The sequence below is a fragment of the Carassius auratus genome, unplaced genomic scaffold (genome assembly GCF_003368295.1).
Source record: "Carassius auratus strain Wakin unplaced genomic scaffold, ASM336829v1 scaf_tig00216647, whole genome shotgun sequence".
NCBI classification, from domain to species: domain Eukaryota; kingdom Metazoa; phylum Chordata; class Actinopteri; order Cypriniformes; family Cyprinidae; genus Carassius; species Carassius auratus.
The window spans coordinates 108,096-128,477 of record NW_020528677.1 but is presented as its reverse complement, the minus strand read 5'-3'; the positions used below and the strand labels follow the sequence as shown (position 1 = coordinate 128,477).

The 20,382-nt window shown below is 37.1% G+C and overlaps 2 protein-coding genes and 1 long non-coding RNA gene across 3 annotated transcripts in view; 2 read left to right on the top strand and 1 right to left on the bottom strand.

The window, feature by feature from the left end:
- Positions 1–546: 546 nt before the first annotated feature.
- Positions 547–7,683, top strand: LOC113098771 (phosphoinositide-3-kinase-interacting protein 1-like). The gene is made up of 6 exons (XM_026263853.1): positions 547–792; positions 1,125–1,223; positions 1,625–1,741; positions 3,079–3,273; positions 3,366–3,444; positions 6,303–7,683. The coding sequence occupies exons 1-6, from the start codon at positions 717–719 to the stop codon at positions 6,517–6,519; spliced, it is 783 nt and encodes a 260-aa protein (XP_026119638.1). The 5' UTR covers positions 547–716; the 3' UTR covers positions 6,520–7,683.
- Positions 7,684–8,686: 1,003 nt separating this feature from the next.
- LOC113098770 (LIM domain kinase 2-like) overlaps positions 8,687–20,382 on the bottom strand; it is a 32,918-nt gene continuing 21,222 nt past the window's right edge. The window contains exons 7-16 of the mRNA XM_026263852.1: positions 18,100–18,311; positions 17,711–17,897; positions 17,250–17,336; positions 15,878–16,009; positions 15,256–15,312; positions 14,659–14,724; positions 12,175–12,352; positions 11,474–11,529; positions 11,072–11,229; positions 8,687–10,353 (exon numbers count right to left, since the gene is read on the bottom strand). Coding sequence (XP_026119637.1) covers positions 10,191–10,353; positions 11,072–11,229; positions 11,474–11,529; positions 12,175–12,352; positions 14,659–14,724; positions 15,256–15,312; positions 15,878–16,009; positions 17,250–17,336; positions 17,711–17,897; positions 18,100–18,311 — 1,296 coding nt within the window. The 3' untranslated portion in view covers positions 8,687–10,190. The remainder of the gene's footprint in view (positions 10,354–11,071; positions 11,230–11,473; positions 11,530–12,174; positions 12,353–14,658; positions 14,725–15,255; positions 15,313–15,877; positions 16,010–17,249; positions 17,337–17,710; positions 17,898–18,099; positions 18,312–20,382) is intronic.
- Positions 10,005–18,708, top strand: LOC113098773 (uncharacterized). The gene is made up of 3 exons (XR_003289196.1): positions 10,005–10,106; positions 10,220–10,379; positions 18,659–18,708. It is a non-coding gene; the product is annotated as an uncharacterized LOC113098773 (long non-coding RNA).

Genomic DNA, 20,382 nt, shown 5'->3' with positions numbered 1-20,382 from the left:
CAGTGTTAAGTTTCCATAATCTGTGATGATTTGGGGTGAAATGTCATCTGCTGGTGTTGGTCCATTTTCACTGCACCCGCTCACCAATACATTTTGGAGCACTTCATGCTTCCTTCTGCTGACCAGCTTTTTGAAGATGCTGATGTTCGTTAAATGACCGTGGTGTTGGTATGCTTGACCGAATCTTTAAATCTAGAATATTTAAACAATACACAATTCTATAAGAACGTTTAAATATGAATACAAATATTCATAATTTTTATATAAATTCTCTCTCTTTCTAGATAGATAGATACATTCGATTTATATTTTATTATTGACCAGACTAACATTTAAATAATATATTTATACAGAAAAAGTTTCTTGAAACAAATTACCTTTGTCAAATGTGAAACATTTGTGTGTTTTTATAATATATAACACAATAAATCGTTTGCTGGAACATTCCAGTCATTTCGTCTATTATAATTCACATGAACCGCCCATGCATCAGATTGTGAGAGAAGATGGTGTTTCTAGGACCCTGAGGACGCGGCGTCACTGCAAGGCATCAGTGCACAGACAGAAGGGCTGTTTACCAACTCTCACTCAGAGCTCGAGTCAAAACAAGAGAGAGCAGTGTGGCTCGGTTTACCACAGGCTCTTCCTTTTAAAACAGATCTTTTTCGTTTCGACCCGTCATGAATAATACTTGTTCTTGTTAATAACATCGACGAATGAAAATGTGTCAGCTGCTGTACTTTGTGTTTCTGCTGAGCTCTGGTTTGGTGGATGGTTTGTCTGTTGTTGAAGGTAAGATCCATTTCAATGTCTTGCAGTTACTTTCTAAAAAAAAAAAAAAGAAAAAGAAAAAAGATAATATAAATTTAGTTCTAGAGTATAAGTATTGGAGTTTATGAATGAGGGTATATATTCTCACCATTTTGCATTTTACATCACTGTTTCTAAATAATCATTCCATATCTGTTCATAACAAAGGGTGTTTAACTGGAAAAGTATTAAAGGATTATGTTTAGTTTAGCAAATGTTGAAATTTAAACATGAACATGTAACCAATTTTTTCTAAACTGAATGGAACTGAAACCAGTCTTCCAAATCACATGAAGTTGATTTGTTTTCCCCAGAGTGTATAACTTCTAATGGAGAAGACTATAAAGGAATGCAGCAGAAGACATCCACAGGGAATATCTGTCTCAACTGGAACAGTTTAAACTCTCAGTCAGGTAACTTATGTTTCTACATTTCATGATATATTTGTACATTTTTACTTAAAAAAATTGGAAATCAAACAACACCCCTAAACAATGTTATCATATTTGGGGAAATCAAGCTAGGATGCATGCAATCATGCATATTCACAGACTGTATCCATTAATTAGAGAATGCAGTTTTGCAAACTGGTACACATTATGGTTATGTATGATGTGGGCATGCTGCCCAGATTATATTATGAGCACAACTCAAAAAGCGGAGTAATCACTCTTCTATAATTCAGACAAGGGCTTTTATGGGGATGTGCATGTGGGACACATGCTCACACAAACAAAATGTGTTTAGATAGAAAATATGAAGTATCCATTAAATCTTATTTTCAAAGTTGATTGTTTTGTTTACTTCTTGCCAGATGTTGGAGATCACAATTTTTGTCGTAACCCAGATGGTTCAGAGAAGCCCTGGTGCTATGTCTCCGGGTCCGATGGAGTGACCAGAAAAGAAGCGTGTGATATTATGACATGCCAAGGTAGCCATGTTCACTCTTAATTAAACAAAATATTTAAAAAATCACAGCAGCTCCTATGCATTCATATAAATGTTCATTTTCTAAATTCTTGGCATTAAATTGAACCTAAGTAATAAAATATCACAAATCACTTGGTGTTTTGGGGGGTTAGATAAACCCTTAAGCATGAAATATGATTTTGATTTATGAAAGTGATTTATTTAACACGTCTTTCTCAGGCATTTCAAAGCTGGGTCTCACTAACGTTAGTTAGAAGTTAGTTTTAAAATATTTGCATGATGCAGAAATGTGCAATCTTAGTTTTGTGGGAAAAAGCAAATGGCATTATGAAAACATTCTCTAGGGACTGAACAAGGTCAGCACCAAATATTTTAATGTATTCACTTTCCCTTGAGCTTACACTAAACGGAACTTTTCTTGTGCTCTTAATCATTTTTCCAGAAGCTAGCTGTCTTTTATTTGGTTTATTAAAAAGAAAACTCTTGCTGAGACTATTAGGCCAGTTTTAATCCATGCTTATGCAGTTTCTTTAGAATTATCTTTTGACTTGACATGCTGCAAGGAAGAATTACTTTGAACAACATAAGCCTAAACTCATCAGCCTCGGTTTCCTCAGCCGGGGCAGACAAAGGAGCAAACAAGGAAACTTGTTCTGCAGCTGTTTAGGAGAATGTGTAGGCCTCGCCCTCTGGGATTCTGATTGGTCGTGATGAAGATGCACACCACGGCAACAGCCACTGATTGGCTAGCTGAGCTGTGAACTCATGTTCTTTAATTCTTCTCGAGTTTGTAAACAACATTTTCAGAGTAGGAGGTGGTGGAAAAATTCTGAGAGCTGGACATCAGCAAGAGAAGTAAATGTTTATGTGAATTCTCCCCGTGGGACCTCTGAAGCATATCACATCCACCTAATGTCCCGTGTAAATAAAAATAGACAAAACTGATCTCATTATGCATGCTTCAAAAACAAACAAAAAAAGTCTTAGTAATGGCCTGATGTGTCCAGTAAAGACTAAAGCTTTGTTTAGAAAAGTATAACGGCTATTGAAAAGTTTTTCTTTTTCAAGAGTCTGTTTTTACTCTGGATGTATGTCACAACAGGGATGGAAACATTTGTTGCTGCATATGTTAAAAAAAAAACCTTGTTACAGTAGGAGAGACATGGATGGTAGAGAACACAATTGTCAGTTGAGAGCACTCGCTCCCAGACCACAGTAAAACTGTTTAGTATAAATATTTGGTTAACTAATGGGAGTGTAGAGCTGACTTGCATTAGCAGCACAGATTGAGAAAAAGCTGAAAAACACTCATATCCTGTTTATCATGTCACCCCATAGACCAAAACTCCACAGAAGCCACGGCTCCAGAAGAGTATGTCCCCACTCAGGGACTCACCCCAAGAATGGTAGTGACCTTCGAAAACGCAGACTCCTTCCCCTCGCAGGTGGAGGGTGTGGTGGTGCAGCCCGTGAAGGGAGTCCATCAGCAGGTCAGGAGTGGACCCAAGAAGAAGAAAGACCTTGGGACTCTTGGTAGGTGTTGGGTTGACATTACTAAAACCTCAAAATACATTCAAGAACTGAGAAGTTCATAGGTATACTGGTTGTCTTTGCTACCCTGGCAGGTTATGTTCTCGCTGTCTTCATGATGGCCATTATCATCCTGCTTGGAGGTGGCATCACAATAGGATACTTCTACAAACGGTCAGTATAACCTGAAACACAATGTCCCATTACAGTGCGCACTTAAGAATGGAGAATAGACAGCTGATTTCAATAGAAAAGGACCACAGACAAAAAAAAAAGGCACTTCGGTTCTTCAGAGTGAGGATACTTGAGATGAGATGTGTGGCTAGTACTTCATGTACAGTTCATAATAATTGTAGTCTCTTTTTTTGCTGGAGAGCACAGTTGTTTGGGATATAGTCTGAACTTTTGAGATGTTGGTTTTGATCTACTCTGAGTAGCTCGGAGGTGCTTTCTAAAGAGCAGAGATAAAGGATGTGATTGGGTTTGCTACATGCTTTCAAGGGAATACAATTTTACTGAACACAAGATCAGGCGTTAGCTGGAAACACATACAAGGTTCATGTAACACTGTCATTTTAATGCCATCAGACACATGAGAGAGATGGCGAGTGGGTGTAAATATTGGAGTCATCTGGACTGTCTATATTTAGGAGGGTGTTTTGACGTATAGAAGTAGGTGTTGAGTTTGAGGAGGAACAGAAGGACTCTGAAAGCTGATATCAATATTGATATAATAGTAAATGTACCCAAACCCATATTATACTAGAAGTGCTGCAAATGCAGGTTTGTAAGCTAGCCATCAAATTTGAGGTTTCACTGTTGGGTAAATTTTACATTTCACCCTAAAATCATTTTTAAAATAACTGATCTTATTGTTGGACCATGTGACATACATAGTCATAATTTATGAGAAGAAATACTGTAATACAATGACTTTTTTTATTTAAAGACACTAACAAATACTACCATGAACGGTAGGAAACTATGCCAAATATAAAATGTAACCGTATTAAATTTTAACAATAAAAAAATGTTTAATCTTTATAATTTCCTATTTTATTATTTTTTACATTTTTGGTGACATATGGATTTTGGTGATATATTTGGTGACATGGACATACTATTGGTGGGTTTCATGTGATTCACCCTCTTTATAGATGATAAACTTCTGAATTTAAGTCTGAAACAGTTATATCTTGTCTCTATCTTGTAAGTAGTTTGGCATGGGACTCGATAGCTTTGGGCAGCATGCACTTGTGCACCAGCTGATTATGTGTGTAATAGGCATGGGCCGATTACTGGTTTCAAGGTATTCCACGATTGAAAAATTTCACGGTTTCAAATCCACTAATATTTTCCAGATATGCTGAAGATGGACGCACAGAAAAAAATTGTGTAGCAAGCAAATAACTCATTGTTCGTGATGCAAAAACCATTGGAAGAAAATCCTCAATATTGATTTGGGGGTTTATATGAATTTGTTTCTGAGGGGAGCTGAGGGTCTTCTGAAAAATTTGCGTGGTATAATTTCACAAAGCTTGTCAGAACATTCTGTTTTTGCTTCAAATTAGGTTATTATTAAATCTAATTATGTGTATGATTATTATTATATAACTAAATTATATTAAGTTATATAAATGATATGTATATGAATCATATAACTAAAATTAAATAATGATATTAATAATGATAATAGTTATATTTTTGCTTATCATACCATCAAAATCTCATATAGTGTGTAATATGACATAATTTATCTAGCAATTAATTTGCTTAGTATTAAAAAGCAGAGGCAGGATGTTGGCTGAGAGGAGGGTTTACCTTTAATACCAGGACAATGTCACCCATGTTATAATGTAACAGCACATGGATCTCATATATTCAAACTCTTCTTCAGTGTCTTTACTTTTTTGCAAGAGCGGTAGTGCTCAGTTCAGTTGTGATGAAGCAGAGCTGACTGCAAACACTCAGGCTGGAAAGTGCTGGGTAAGTGTAGGAGGATTTCATAACGCCGCAAAACTGCCACGCAAAGTCTGAATGGCTAGAGATGGAGTGAAAGGAAGGATAAGATGGGGTGTGTCCTGTAATATGACATTTCTGCATTATTCATTCCATCATCTTGAATCAGTAAAGGAGATTGGTTTCTTCTTTGGCAGCAAATTATGAATTAAAGCTGGTCCTCTCCACAGTAGCACATTTATATCTCAATGCTAAAAATAGATGATACTGGAGACAAATCTCTGCTTCTGTCTGTAGTGCGTCACTTCAGAATATTCAAAGGAGATGAAGTAGACGCACTGAGGAATAAGTCATTCATTTTGATTATGTAATTCAGAATGGCTCTTCGAGTCTGTGTTTTCAAGACAGCAAGTATGAATTTGGAGAAGTCTCTTTGGAACATTTAATGTAAATCTTAGATGTTTGATAAGTTTAAAAACAGGGTCTTAATAGTTGAAGTCCTATCATCTTTAATCAAAGATCATGAGAACATAACAATGGCGGCCTAAGCTCTTTTCCATTCTTCACCATTTCCTCAGGGTTCAGGCACAAATGATTTTTTTTATGTGAAAGCATAAAATTGCAATGTAACATTCACTTTTTGTTTATTCAGGCCACAAAAACAAAAGTTAAGCTTAATTACTATTACACTTTTAATCAAGCTTTTAATTAAATGTCTAGTACCAAGCAACTTCTAACTTCATCAGATTCAAACTATTAACATTTACTAATGTCATGTGAAAGAGTATAGATATTCAAAATATACATGTATTATATTGTTATTTGTGGCTTTACGCAGAAGAAACATTTGAACCGCACTATGTTTTATGAAACTTTACACTAAAAATGGAATGCTAAAAAATTGGTCATGAAAAAATATAAAAGATTTTGAAAGTTAAAAAATGTAAAATAAAAATAAATACTTTTTTATACCCCATTCTCTTATTCATTCAGTTGATGAGTGACATAAACATGACGAAATCTTGGTGTTGTGGTAGTGGTTGAAGTGAAATGGTTTTGTTTTTGTCCCATAGGGGTCGTGACCTCAAGAAACAACACGAGCAGCGGGTTTACGAGCGGGAGATGCATCGCATCACTCTTCCCCTCTCTGCCTTTGCCAATCCCACCTGTGAGCTGGTGGACGAGAACACCATCATCATCTCGGCTGAACCAATCAACCAGACCCCCACTCAGGAGCCGGTCGAGGGAGCCGACCCCCTTATGGGGACGGCGGGGACCCCTGGAGCTTGATGGAGGAACAGGAAGAGTGCCTTGAAAGGCATCTCATTGAGACTTGTCTATGCAGCTCTGCAGAATCTCAGCGGACCAAACCCCACATCCACCTCCTTCTGCCTGTTGTCTCTTTTCTCTTTACAGCACAGTTTCATGGTAAAGGTATGGCATATGCACTGAGAGAGCGGTGGAAACTTTTGGCTTTTTTGTCCCAGACAGTGTCCTTATTTCCTCAGCAAAGTTGTCGAGGAAATTAGGACTTAGGCAGAGAAACTGGAAAAGGTGATATGGTGGTTTTGTATAAACATGCATGTCAGGGATTGACCTGGAGAAAAATTGCAAGTACTTTTTATGCATATCATCACAGGGCATGCGTTTTCCCTGTATGTTGAACTCCAATGAGAGGGTGACAGTCCCGTTAACAGATCCACGTCCTCTTATGAAGTATCGATGGATCAGATCATCTGATGTTCTGGCGTTTTGAAAGAAAGACAATCCATTCTTATCTTCTTCCCTGACTTTTTTGTTGTTTATGTTCCTAATGCAGTTGTGGTGGAGAGTTGAAACTGAAATTGTACCTGTGTAACTGAATCTGTTGCTCTACAGCTGGGCTGTTCATTCTGCAGGGAGCTTTGGTTAGCAACTACAGCTAATTGAGTTAAATGCCTTTGATAGCTCTTTTCCAGAAATTGATATTCGTTAGGCAGATCATGTGGCCTGGGATGCTAGAGCTAAGCTAGGTGAAGCTTTTGACTGAATAAAGTGGAACACTTTCCGGAGATCTTGCCTTAGTAAATTACATTTGAATGTATTGTTCCTCCTGTGGCCCCAATCTGATAAAGAGCAAGTGAGCGCGGTCATCACTTCAGTAAACCAGTCAGAGCGAGTCCGATTAGCGTACTCTGGTTACATTATCTGTATCAGTGTTGATTTGTTCCTGACCGTACAGATGTTCAGAAATAAGATGATGGACTTTAAAGCATGCACCTGAAACAGAGAGGGTACAAGATGGCGTTGTAAAATAAAGTACTGTGGTCTCATTTTACAGAGGTTTTTTTTATTGTATTTTTTTTTATGTATGCATTTGATTTCCAATGGTTGATTGTACAGCTGCTTGAGGTTCCAGAAGATCTTTTGTTTTTTTTTATTTTCAGCAGTTTGAATAAAATTATATTGATGGCCTTTTTTGGACGTTCTTGCCGTATTGTACACTACGAGTTCATGACATGCTCCAATGTTCACTTAGTTGCAATGTTCACTTTCTTGCACATTATTAATGGAGCATAGGGGCAAAAAAAGTTTTGCATACAGTGCAGTATACACTGAATATCACTTATTTGTTTATAGTAGTTATTAAAAGTACATATAGTTATGAAATTATCAAGTCACTTATTATTTTAATTATTATTATTCTTTTTTAAGAATTTGTTCATTAAGGCTTCATTAATTTGGCAAAAATGTAGTTAAAAAATACAATTGTGAAATATTAACATTTAAGATAACTTTTTTAGTACATATTTTATCCTTAAGAAATAATTATAATAAGCAGATTTGGTATTTTACAAACCTATTTATAAGTTCCAAATGGTTGAGTTACTTAAGTGTGGAAACCACGATACAGGTATTTATTTTATTTTTTAAGAAAGTTTGAGATTTGAATAGAAGCACGTGACCATCAACGGCAAAATGACGCGGTGACCACGGCGTGTAGAATTTAGTAACGGCCTCGAAAATAACCCTTACAGCAAGCATTCGGTTGTCCACTTTGGTTTGAAACGAGCCTTTAAGCGGTTTAAAATGAAATCGAGTTTGGAAACTATGCTAAACGTGCAGAGCCGGGGATAATCCAGGAGCAGGTTTGGAAAACACTGCACTATTAATTCTGTGTGTTGTTTCGACTCCGATAGAGGCTTCTGTGTATTGAATTTATTAATCAAGTGGAAATACGGGTCAAGAAAATATGTTAAAAGTCGCAGATATAACGTCCAGTACGTTTTCTCACAAAAGAAAAGTTAAAGACAAGGACACTGCATTATGGGATAGGCTACGGTTTTGGTACATTTGAGCAAATCTGGTAGGTCATCTGCGTTTATTGTCAGTATCTTATACAACAGCGCTTCTCTGTGGCTGATTAAACACTTACTAGAAATATTAAATTGTTGGTGAAAAAGAGAACAAATGAAGATGAAGCCAATACGTACTCATCTTTATTCATGAAACATTAGTGTGAGAAATTCTGTGGCGTACAAGTAGTGGTTATAATTTTGTACGTGTCAGTACCTTTGACAGAGAAGATTAGAAAAAAAATGCTCTTTTACAGCTTTTCACATTCTATAAACATATGCAAACTACAAATCCACATTATCCCAACACATGAGATCAAATCTATACAAACATGAACAATATATATCCAGTTAATTTAAACGTTATTTGTTATCCAAGAATGGATGACAATCATTTTCAAACGTCCTCACAAAACGTCACTCGTTCAATTCTGTGTTGCAGACATTTCGATAACAGCCTGTTTCAGTACAGACACAGCTGGTCAATATCCAGCATTACGATCTCACTTATCATTTCACTTGGAGAATACAACTCCAGAACAGGTTTAGATACGGAGAAAAAAAAAGATCCTTACCCTGTCATGTTATATTTACAAGGTGAGTCCATAACAGTAAAATAAACTCCAGTTTTCAAATTGCTGATGTACCAAGAATAATGTAAGAAGCATTTCCAAGAAACCACACATAGGAAATCAAATCTGATCTCAGAAACATTATTACTTCCTTTCATAAGAGTTTTATCACTCTCTGTCTTTGGATTGTAAAGTTGCAGAGGTCAGGACCTCAAGTGCTAGTGGTAAAGGGATTGAGTGCACTTAAGCACTACTACCTGCAGGGGGCAGTGTGGTTCAACAATAGAGTTTCAACATGGTGAGTCAAAAGAACCTTCCATATCTTTTATTATTTGAAATAAAGAGGTTAAACACCTGAAAACATGTCAAGGTCACATTTGATCCTATTTTTTAAAATAAATTTCCATGACAACTAAGCACTATAATTCCCAATATCCTCAATGGTGTTTTTATTATTTAAATCAGCATTAACAATAAAACTTTAAATATCATTACTGAGAATCTGGGAGGGGGGTGAACATAACGATCCTAAAAGTCAAATCTTAATGGTCTCAAATTCCTCACAACATTTTGTTATGGGGGGAACTATATGACCCAGACATGTTCTTGAAAGGTTTAATGACGAACACACTTTCGTTGTGATTGAAAAATACTCATTGATCAGTATAATGGATGCTACACAATTCATTTACATAAATCTGACACTTGAAACTTCATTAGGCAAATCTATAACTTAATTAGTGGTAGGCACTCTTAAAGGTTTTGTGATGCATGGTTAAATCATAACTAAACCATTGGAATTAGAAGGAAATAAAATGTCAGAAAGACGTTCAGGGTCACTGAAATAGTACCTGTTTCTTCAACAGACGTCTGCCAAGAACACTTCGCAGTTCTAGACGTTTTCTGAGTGTCATGACAGATCTCACCAAAGAACGCCAGCAACAGCATGTTCCCCGTATGCAAACCCAAGGTAAATGCTCCGATTCAGTTCTGTAAACTAATCCAGAATATAAAAAGGATTCCAGCCCATATCTCAGCCTGTGCTGCTGTTGGATTAGTTTATGATGTTTTCCTGGTTTTCAGACGCAATTTCACTGGGTCCATAAGTCCTCCAAAACTTCTGCTGAAGATCATCCAGTTCTGCAGGCAGTGGGATATTCAACTCCTGATTCAGAGTCAATGCCTCAAAACAGTCCTCCAACTTCTGAAAAGCAGGCCTGAAGGAGACCGGAAGTGGAAAGAGGTAAGAACAGGAACTATTTCTGTCTATTATAGGGTAATATTAAATCACCATTATTCATAAAATATCTAGATACACTACTGTTCAAAAGTTTGGGGTCAGTATGGCTTTCGAAAGAAGTCTTTTATGCTCACTTTTTTTCATCAAAAAGTAAAAGCAGTGATATTGTGAAATACCGCTACAATTCAAAATTTATATTTGAATAAGTTTGAATGTTATTTATTCCGGTGATGACAGCTGAATTTTCAGCATCATTACTCCAGTCTTAACATGATCTTTCAGAAATTGTTTGAATATGCTGATTTGGTGCTCAAGAAACATTTATATTATTCCCAGAAATTTCTATTTTCTATTATTATTATTATAAATTGAAAACATTCGGAATCGCTGAACTGAATGTTCAAAAGAACACCATTTATTTGAACAATACATTCACATAATAGTTGATCATTTTTAATTATTTTAATGGATCCTTGCTGAATAAAAGCATTCTCTGTATGATACCAACTCTAAAAATCCCAGTTCAGGGTTTTACCAGCGCAGATCTTTAATCATAACGCCACACCACCTTAACCCACCCCAGGGAAATGATCATTTCACATCTGTCATTTGTCTTGTTTACATTTTAAACTCACCTTTCATTATTACTGCTGAAAAAAAGAAAGGCGTTCGTGACAAAACATAGTGGCACTAACCTGTTGTCAGGGGTGAGATCACAACAAGCCACAGCCAATGCGAAGAAAGCCGGAGGACAGTGCTCAGGAAGAAATTTCTCAATGAATTTTCTCACATTGAGCCCGAAATCCAGCGTTCTCGGGAGACACTCGGGATCTGCATAAACCTGACCAATAATCTATACCAAAAGAAGAGTTCAGAATTAAGAAGGACAAATGGAAGTGAAGTAAACAGGAAACTTTTAAGTGTCCTCTTACATAACTGAAAATGAAATATAGCAGTGTTGACTCAAACCAGTAGAGCGTAACATTTGCTTTTGGCTTTCCGACATTCGTATGCAAGTGCTTACATAAATGACAGTTCTAAGAACCCGTGCTGTCCTCATAAAGTCAGAGATGTTTACCACAACAAACGACTCTTACCTCACAAAGCACAATGCCAAAGGAGAAAATATCCACCTTCTCATCGTAGCGTTTACCTGTTTACACACAGATAAAAGACATTCATTAAGAAAAACAAGCCTACAAAAACACCTATGTTTATAGCAGACTATGCCAATTACCTGGAGGAACACACGCACAAAGAACTTGAGCACAATATTCTCAGAAAGCAATAAAGGTGATTTTATTTATTTATATACAACTAAACTGTTAAATTAGATTAACAGAGAGGAAGTACACCATTCTAGTTACTGTTTGACATTTTTTTTATCTTTCAGATGCAGCATGTAAATGTTTCTGGGATTACCAGATTAACATTAAGATTTAAAGAAACAAGCATTGTTCAGTTGTTTGCTTTTAACCAGCTTGATTTAGAACCTTTCATCACTACACTGGAATTATTTTATCTTTGGCACCACAATCCAGGGTTGAAAGTGATACTACTAACCCAATTTTAAAATTAATCATGTATGTAAGTGAAGGTTATACCAGAGCTTGGAGTCTGGATTAAAGACGAAAAATCAAAACAAAACAAAAAGATGTTGGATTCAAAAGTTATTTGAAAAACCTTTTGTATAAATGATCTTTAATGGACCACCACAATTCATTACGTGACCATGGTGGCAAAATCTGAACTTAAGTCTTATGGAAGCACTATCTTTAGTGTAATACTCTCTTCTCACCATTAAGCATTTCTGGAGCCATCCAGTATGGGTTCCCCACCACCGTGTAGCGTTTCTTACGGTCAATGCGTCTGAACAGTCTTTTTTTATTGGCTGGTTTGTCAGGGGTTGGCTGTTTGACCTTGTCCTCCATGATTAGACGAGACAGACCAAAGTCTGCCACAACGACAGTGTTGTCCTGCAGGCGTCAGATAAGTGGAACAAAAAATATTAATATGCAAAAATGTTTAGCATGACAGGTAGTGCTAGGTGTATGATATAAATTCAAGGAGTACAAAGGAAATCTAAAGAATTTTGGGAAAAAAGTAAATAAATAAATGCAAATGTATTTATAAATAAATAAAAATCAATTTATAAATAGATTAAATTAAGAAAAACAAAATAAAAATGAAAATAAAATAAAAAATCTAATTCACAAAGTAAAAAGAAAGATTTTGATAACACCAGAAGTCTATCTTAGCTTTAAACTATTTGTGCTTGTCTAAATGTTTTACTAAGCCCCAAAGGCATGCGGTTTGTTCTCTTTAAAAAAGGTTCTTTAAATAGCTTGTCATAAGTGATTCACTCATGATATGTGAAACACTGAGGTCAGTAAGGGTCAGCCAGCATTTCCTGTCTTATCTTCTTTCCACTAACTAAACAATCCTCAAGAGTGAACAGATCTTCACCCTCGGGGCTCGACAATAATAAGGACTGCCCGATGGCCCGGGGCCAGCGTGAAAGACGTTCGGGACAGTAGATGGATCTGTCAGACGGATTTTGTCACTTGCCCGATCAGGCCACAACTTCTTTCAGTTCTGCCGCATGAACGGGCAAATACATACAAAAGTATGTCAGAATACCCGTACTGGCAAGTAACTTTGTAGCTTTAACAATGATTCATCTATATTGAATTTATACAATGGTGTACAGATGCACCGAGCGACTGTACATTTTTTGTTTTATTTCAGACTATCTTCTGTTCCGTGCTTGCACACAAACTGCACTACAATAATTCTCTCAAAATTGGCCATTTGTGTGGAAATATTGTTTTTATTATACTTGAACTGTAAACAGCCATTAACAGAGGCCAGATATCCTGAAGACGCACACAAAGAGGAGAAAATACTGTAGCAGGCCACTGTTCATGATGCACAAAATATAGAAAGAAAATCCAAACATTGAACTTTACAAGAATCCATTTCTGAGGGGAACATAAGTGACTGTTTTCAGATTGACGTTTTCTTTTCATTTTGTCTCAGTATAATGCATTTAAAATACACATTAAATCAAAATTGATTATATTTATTTTGTTAGCGCACATTGCTATTTTTGTGGTGAACAATCCATCCGTGCAAGTCAATCCACACAAAAAAAAATAGTTTGCCTTCGTAATCTTTAATACAAATCTGAGAATGCTCCTCTCCTCTTAAGCGACGGACCTTCTGTGATGACGTCAGTCTGACCTTAGGCATGAGCCTAAGCACGCCCCTCCAACTGTCAGTGCCCCGTGAACGTTGACATTGCGTGGAGGAAACAACACTTAACTAACAGAAATGGCAAGGAGGTGCGTTTTATGATGAGGTTCTCCCGAAACCCTATTTTCAATCAAACCATTTTCTCTTGGAAGTACGTCAAAATACGGAAGTAAAATCAGTCGCAAACTTTCGATTCACGCGGTCTTTAATTAGTGTTAATATGCGCACTCCTGCCATGTTTACAACAGTTACAAAGGAAACGCTGCATTACTGTACTGATCCATAAGCGCCACCTGCTGTCAGAGAGTGAATCTGCATCTCATTCAGCCCACCTGATGTTTCTGTTTCAGACAGAAGTTTTATGTAGCATAATTTCACAAAGCTGAAGTCAGGTTAATCTGTTTTTGCTTCTGATTTTGAAATTACACAATCTAATATAAATCAGAAATTGCACTTGTGAAGAATATGCAAATGTTATTTTATATGTGACTTTTCAATTTCTGTACCTAAACATCTACAAACATAAAAAAACCTAAAGCATCATTTCATTTCTATCTTTGTGCTATAGGCTTATATTTAATTGTCCTATTACTTGTAATTTGTTATACTTGTAATTTGTTAATTTGTTGTTATTTACTGGTTGTCACTTGTCTTTAATAATGTTTATTTTTGGCTAGTGATTTTTGCTGTTGTATCAAAATTGAAATAGAGAATTGTAAAATTTTATTTGTTTCTAAAATATTGATATCCTATAAGCTTATTGGAATACAAGATAAGAGATCAAAAACAATGTTAACTGAAAATGTTGGCAGGACTAGTAAAAATATAAAGCGTTGATCCCCCTTCAGTGAGGTTTCTCTCTACCGCTTAAGTGCTTGTCTACTTTAGCAGTTTTGTTTGTGCTGACACAAGCCTGTCAGCTCTTCTTGGTTATGAAAACCTGTTTCTAGGCCCTTGGCTCTGCAAGCAAGGCCAAATAAGTGTAGACGTTAATCTGAGTTAATATGTGGAATGGGTGCTCCCGTACCAGTTTGACCAGGCAGTTGTGAGAGTTGAGATCTCGATGTATGATGCTCATTGAATGCAGATATGCCTGAAAGAATAAGAGAATAAATAAACCATAAATAAATAAATCAGATGAGACAGAAAAAGAGCTTGCATCCAAGGAAAGACCAAACTGCATGAGACCTCTTGATCGCCAATACAAAAAGAAGAACAAAGACAAAAACTGAAAAGTGATGCAATCAGCAGCACTAGGCAACAGGACACAACAAATCCTCCTGCTAAACAGAAAGTTGCTTGTCTGTCTTCAACTACTCAGATGTTGTTGCATCAGACTGGTTGAGACACTAAAACAACAACATAATGCTGGAAGTACCAGACCCAAATTGTTGACACTTCACATGCAAAATCAACCTATGGAAGTCTTACTCTTAGTCTCTGAATATTAAGCTTGAATGGGATTTTTTTTTTTACATCCCCAAAAAATTAATAATCTCACAGTTTCCTTCAAAGTATGTATATATAACTGTCAACTCTGGACCAATAGTACCTCAAATATTTTACAACAATGGCTTTTATTGTTTACCAAGCTATATGTGTGCAGACCCAGAAGACCACTCACCATTCCAGATGCAATGCTTTTTGCAAAACTAACTCTCTGTTCCCATGAGAATGAGTCCTGTAGGGACAGGGAGACAAAAACATAGAGATAGAGAGAGAGAGAGATGAATTGCTGGCCTAGTTTATAACCACACTATAATACAGCCCAGTGTGACAAGCACACTATGCTATCCATGAATTAGAGAGGAAATCATACTCAACGGCAGCCACTTATTACAGACACACTTTTATAGAAAACATTATAGCGCAATAGAGAGACATAATGAAAGACTGAAGCAGAGGTATATCATCTGTTATCCTTGTGTTTTATGTTGAGACCCATATTTTAAAGCAAACCCACTGGGGGATCTGGAAAACATTCTCTAGAATCCCTCACCTGGAAACACTTCATACCTTTTTTACCTCTCATCCACTGCAACCACACAACTGCATTTTCTTTCTCTCATTTTTAATGACTGTTTGTATTTTATAGCCCCTATACCCTGTCCTTCTCCCTTCCACCTTATAAAGTTAATCTCAGGTGAACGAAGACAGTGATAAAGACTAAACCACTAACATTTGATATACAGTCCTTCCTAGAAGCAAGAGGAAAGGAAAAAGGGGATTTTAAAATCAGGACGCACCGTATCTCGGATAAAATCCTTTAAAGTGCCTCCCTCAATGAACTCCGTTATCAGATTAAGCCGCTTGTCCTTGTACAAAACCCCAATGAACTTCAAAACGTGTGGGTGATCAAGACTTCTCATCACTTTTACCTGCAAAAGAGAGAGGGAAAGAGAAAGTGAGGGGAGAAAATACTAATTGCTAAGATTCTTAAAATCTGAAAACTGTTTGAAACTTTTTTTTATTTTAATGTTTACTTTTTATGTGTGTGTGTGCAAATTGAAGTGTGCTACACACAGGTGAGTGGGCCTGTGCACTTTTCACACACTACAGTGTGTACATAATCCCAAAAAATACTCTGTAATATACGTATGTTTACATGCTCATGCACCACAAATCATCTTGCACTGTTCCCCAGCCAGCTGCTTGACTTATGATGTTTCCCTTTGCACATGTACAGTATTATGTAAAGCATTTGTGTAGTCTGTATTAGGGCTGCATGATATTGGGAAAAAATTACATTGCTATATTTTATTTTTCTGCGATATATATTGCGATATGAAATCTAATCTAATTTATTCTTACAAACAGAAATGGGGTGAGCACACTTACATTCTCATTTTAAATGATTTAAACATTGACACCATCGTGTCAATTGATTAATATGTGCGAAGGAGAGAGAGCAAGACAGCGCTCATGTTGTTCGCGCTCGCTCTCTCTCTCTCGCACTTTCTCTCTCTCTCTCTCGCTCTCTCTCTCTCTCTGGCCAATACAGTTAATGAATAACGGATCAACTACGACAGCCTACATCGCACATCCTGCGATGTGACTATCGTGGATTCGTAAATCGCGATATCGATGGTTAAACGACACATCGTGCAGCCTTAGTCTGTATTTATTTATTTATTTTTTTTAGTTTATGTATAAGAAAACATTTATATATAGTATATTTATTGTCAAAATCCATCAGTAGGTTAGTTGTTTATAGGTTTACACTTTTTTACTTAATTGTTGTATGTCTGTATTTATGTAGCACCGTGGTCCTGTGAGGCACGACATCTCGTTCCACTGTATGTCCACACATGTAACAGAATGACAATAAAGCCCAACTTGACTTGACTTGAAATTATTCATACTAAATACAGTCTGGATAAATCTAGACTAAGTCTATTTTCCTCTGAATACAATCACAAACGCTACAGCAACACTGAATCCCGGCGCCACATGGATCTGTTTTATCTGCTGTTTAAATCACCCTGATACTGGCCCTGAGCAGACAACAGTGGGATGGAAGGAATAAAAGCAGATAGGAGACATGAAGGAAAAAAATTACATGGTAATCAGATGGGAGAAATGAGTGATACATGTGGTGAAAGAAAGGGATGTTCATACCTCCTTTAGGAATGTTTTCTGTGTCTCCTCATCACAGCGGATCAACTCCTTCATCACCATCACCTCACCTGTGGCTTTATGGGTCACCTACAAAATAAATCAAAATCACACAGCATTAGGTTTGGAAGATAAATTATTTCCAGATCTTCCAAAATATTGAAACCAAATAGTTTTAATGAATTTCATCTGCATCCTTCTGCCAACTGTGAATGGAACTACTATGCCACTAAAGAAGTGCTTTAGCTAAGTTATTCAATAATACAACAAAGAAACCACAATTCATAACTGTGGAATCTGAATTACTTCTCATCATTTACGAAAGCAAATTCAAGCCTGTCTTCCAGCACTGAAATAAGCTTCAATGCAGTGAACCAGCTCTTCTAGACAACATTAAGGAATCAATGACCAGTTTTAGACATTGCAATAAACAGAAAATGAGGAAAGGTTGAATGAACACACACCTTGATGGCCTGTCCAAAGAAGCCTTTTCCTAGGATTTCTCCATGGATGAGGTCACAGGGACGGAATATACGGTGGGAGCAACTGGAAGTAGAACGTAGGGATTCAGAGCGCCCGATATCTCGAGTTAGAATCGGAGGGTCCTTTGGAGATGAAGACACTGGAGACTTGCAGGTGCTGTTGCTACGTCTACAATACACAAGACAAAAGTATTTGTACAAACTTAATATCAATTGGAAAAGGTTAATCAAGTGTATAATGTATTTATTTGCACCACCTTTGTATATCCACATCCACATGGAATCAAAAATATTAATTAAATGTGCTCCAACTTTGAATGTTGAACCTACACATGCCTCGTGATGACACCTAATTGGATGACATAAGTTACCTGAGGGACCTCCTTTTTAACGTCCCATTGCCCACTGTGACACTTCGTTCGATCTCAGCATCTGCTGAGGAGGACATACGCATACGGGAAGCTGCGGGAACACCCAGTTGATTGCGGGAGCCCAGGCGGAGTCGGTCCAGACGCTGTCTGACTGGATCATATTCCATCAACAGCTGCAGTGTCTGACTGGTCCGATGGATCAAGTCCTCCACCTTGAACAAACAATCCAAATTCAGAAGTTCATATACTCTTGTGGTTATTTTGATTAGGGTCACAACAACAGCAATAAAACCTAGAGGACAGCTTTAAGTCATAAAACTTCAGTATTGTGCATTAGTGCTGTTTACATAACATTTATTTTACTTCCAGTCAAAGTTGGTGCCACACAAAAGGTCTTTCTGAAGGTGCAAAAGATAAATGATCAAAGCCAGCACTGAAATTAAGATTATGTAATACACAGGAACAGTTGAATAAATAAAATGTTCAGGTCAACAAATCTGAACATGCAGTAATGAAGATGTTTGAAAGCTTTCTGTAATTGTTATTATGTTCATTTCAGGACTTTAGGACAGTGTTGTAGTCGAGACCAGCTCATTCGAGTCCGAGTCCAGATCGAGTCCAGAGAGGGTAGAGTCCGAGTCAAGACCGAGTTCAGAAAGGGTCGAGTCCGAGTCAAGACCGAGTTCAGAAAGGGTCGAGTCCGAGTCAAGACCGAGACCAGAGAGATTGGGTCTGAAACAAGACCTAAAGAAATCTTCAAGAGTATGTAAAATGTTTGGTGGAAAGAATAAAGGGTAAAAGGGCCACATAGTATGTGGTGTAAAGGTCATTTTATTAGTATTATGAATTGCTACTTGTCAATATTAAGTGCTAATTTTCACATAACATCGTTGTACCACTATACACATCCATATAACCTTTCTAGTACACATAACATTAGTGTATCACTCTATACTGTAATTCCACATAACACTTCTAGTACAAGTAACATTACTGTACCACTATACCTGTAAATGTTCAACTGTAACAGCTTTTACATAACTTTTAACCTTGAAGCTTAACTAATGACTGCTAATATCCTTACAATGTCTTGGATTATGTGCACTTTAGATGTTGTGAAGATTACAGATGGGCATAATTACTTTTCAAAAAAATAAGTGAGGAGACCATCCTGCTACCCAACCAAGCACGATGTGGTCTCATGATCAATCCACCCCAACTAAAAACTCTCTCTACTGGTGCAGAGGAAGCGGGGACTGACAACAGTTACCATTTTATCAGTTTCTGTAACAGCAACGGATAATCTAATGCTAATTTCCCTGGATGGTGCGTTTTAATGTAGGGTAAAATACACACTAGTCCAAGTTTTTTTTAGTTACTGACTGTCCAGGAACATTTCATGCAAAAGTGTGTATGTGCCAGGGGAAGAAAGCTGGATGAAATGCCATATCACTTCAATGCCTTCTGTCAGACATTTTTTGGGGGGGAGATGTTTAGTGTTGAGACAGTCAGTCTGTGTCTGTATTCATTATATAATTTAATTAAACGATATTAGTTTTTTTTTCTGTGACCATTTTGTCCTACTTTGTAAAAATAACACAGTTGAGAGAAATAATGTAGCAATGTGGCTTTCTGGAAAGCGGGATCACTACAGGCGGATGGCAGGAGGGTACCTTAAGGCCGGTGACACACTGGCTCCGTGGCGTCTCTACTGCGTGCCAGAAGCATGGTGGCTGCTTCGCGTTTTCTGTGTCTTTACACACCAGAAGCGCGCCTGCACGCGGCGCTTGGCGCGCTGCTGCGGCTGTAGGTGACATAGAGGGAGGCCGCCGAAAAACCAGGCTCTTGTCTTCATGACAACAATATCAACTTTTTTTTTTTCTTTTTCTTTTTTTACACACCTACTGATAGGACACCGTCAACAGTATTGACGGCAAAATAGAGTATGTTTGACAGGTGCAATATTTGAAAATCGATCATTATTAATTTATTTTTTAAATTACATTTATATCTGAATTTATGCCAACCTATAGACTTTCAAATATCAAAATGTCATGAATTAATATGTATTTGTGTACAAAATGACATATAAACATATTTTTCTAGTATATTTTGCCTGGAAACGCTTCCAACATGCACGCGTGTCGCGTCGTCGGTTCTATTTCTAGCATGCACGGATTTTCCGCGCGTCTCACGCAGGCAGTCTGCAAGATCTAACCTGTTAACATGGGAGCCGAATTAAAAACAGACACGCTACGCAGCTGAGACGCTTGCGCCACACAT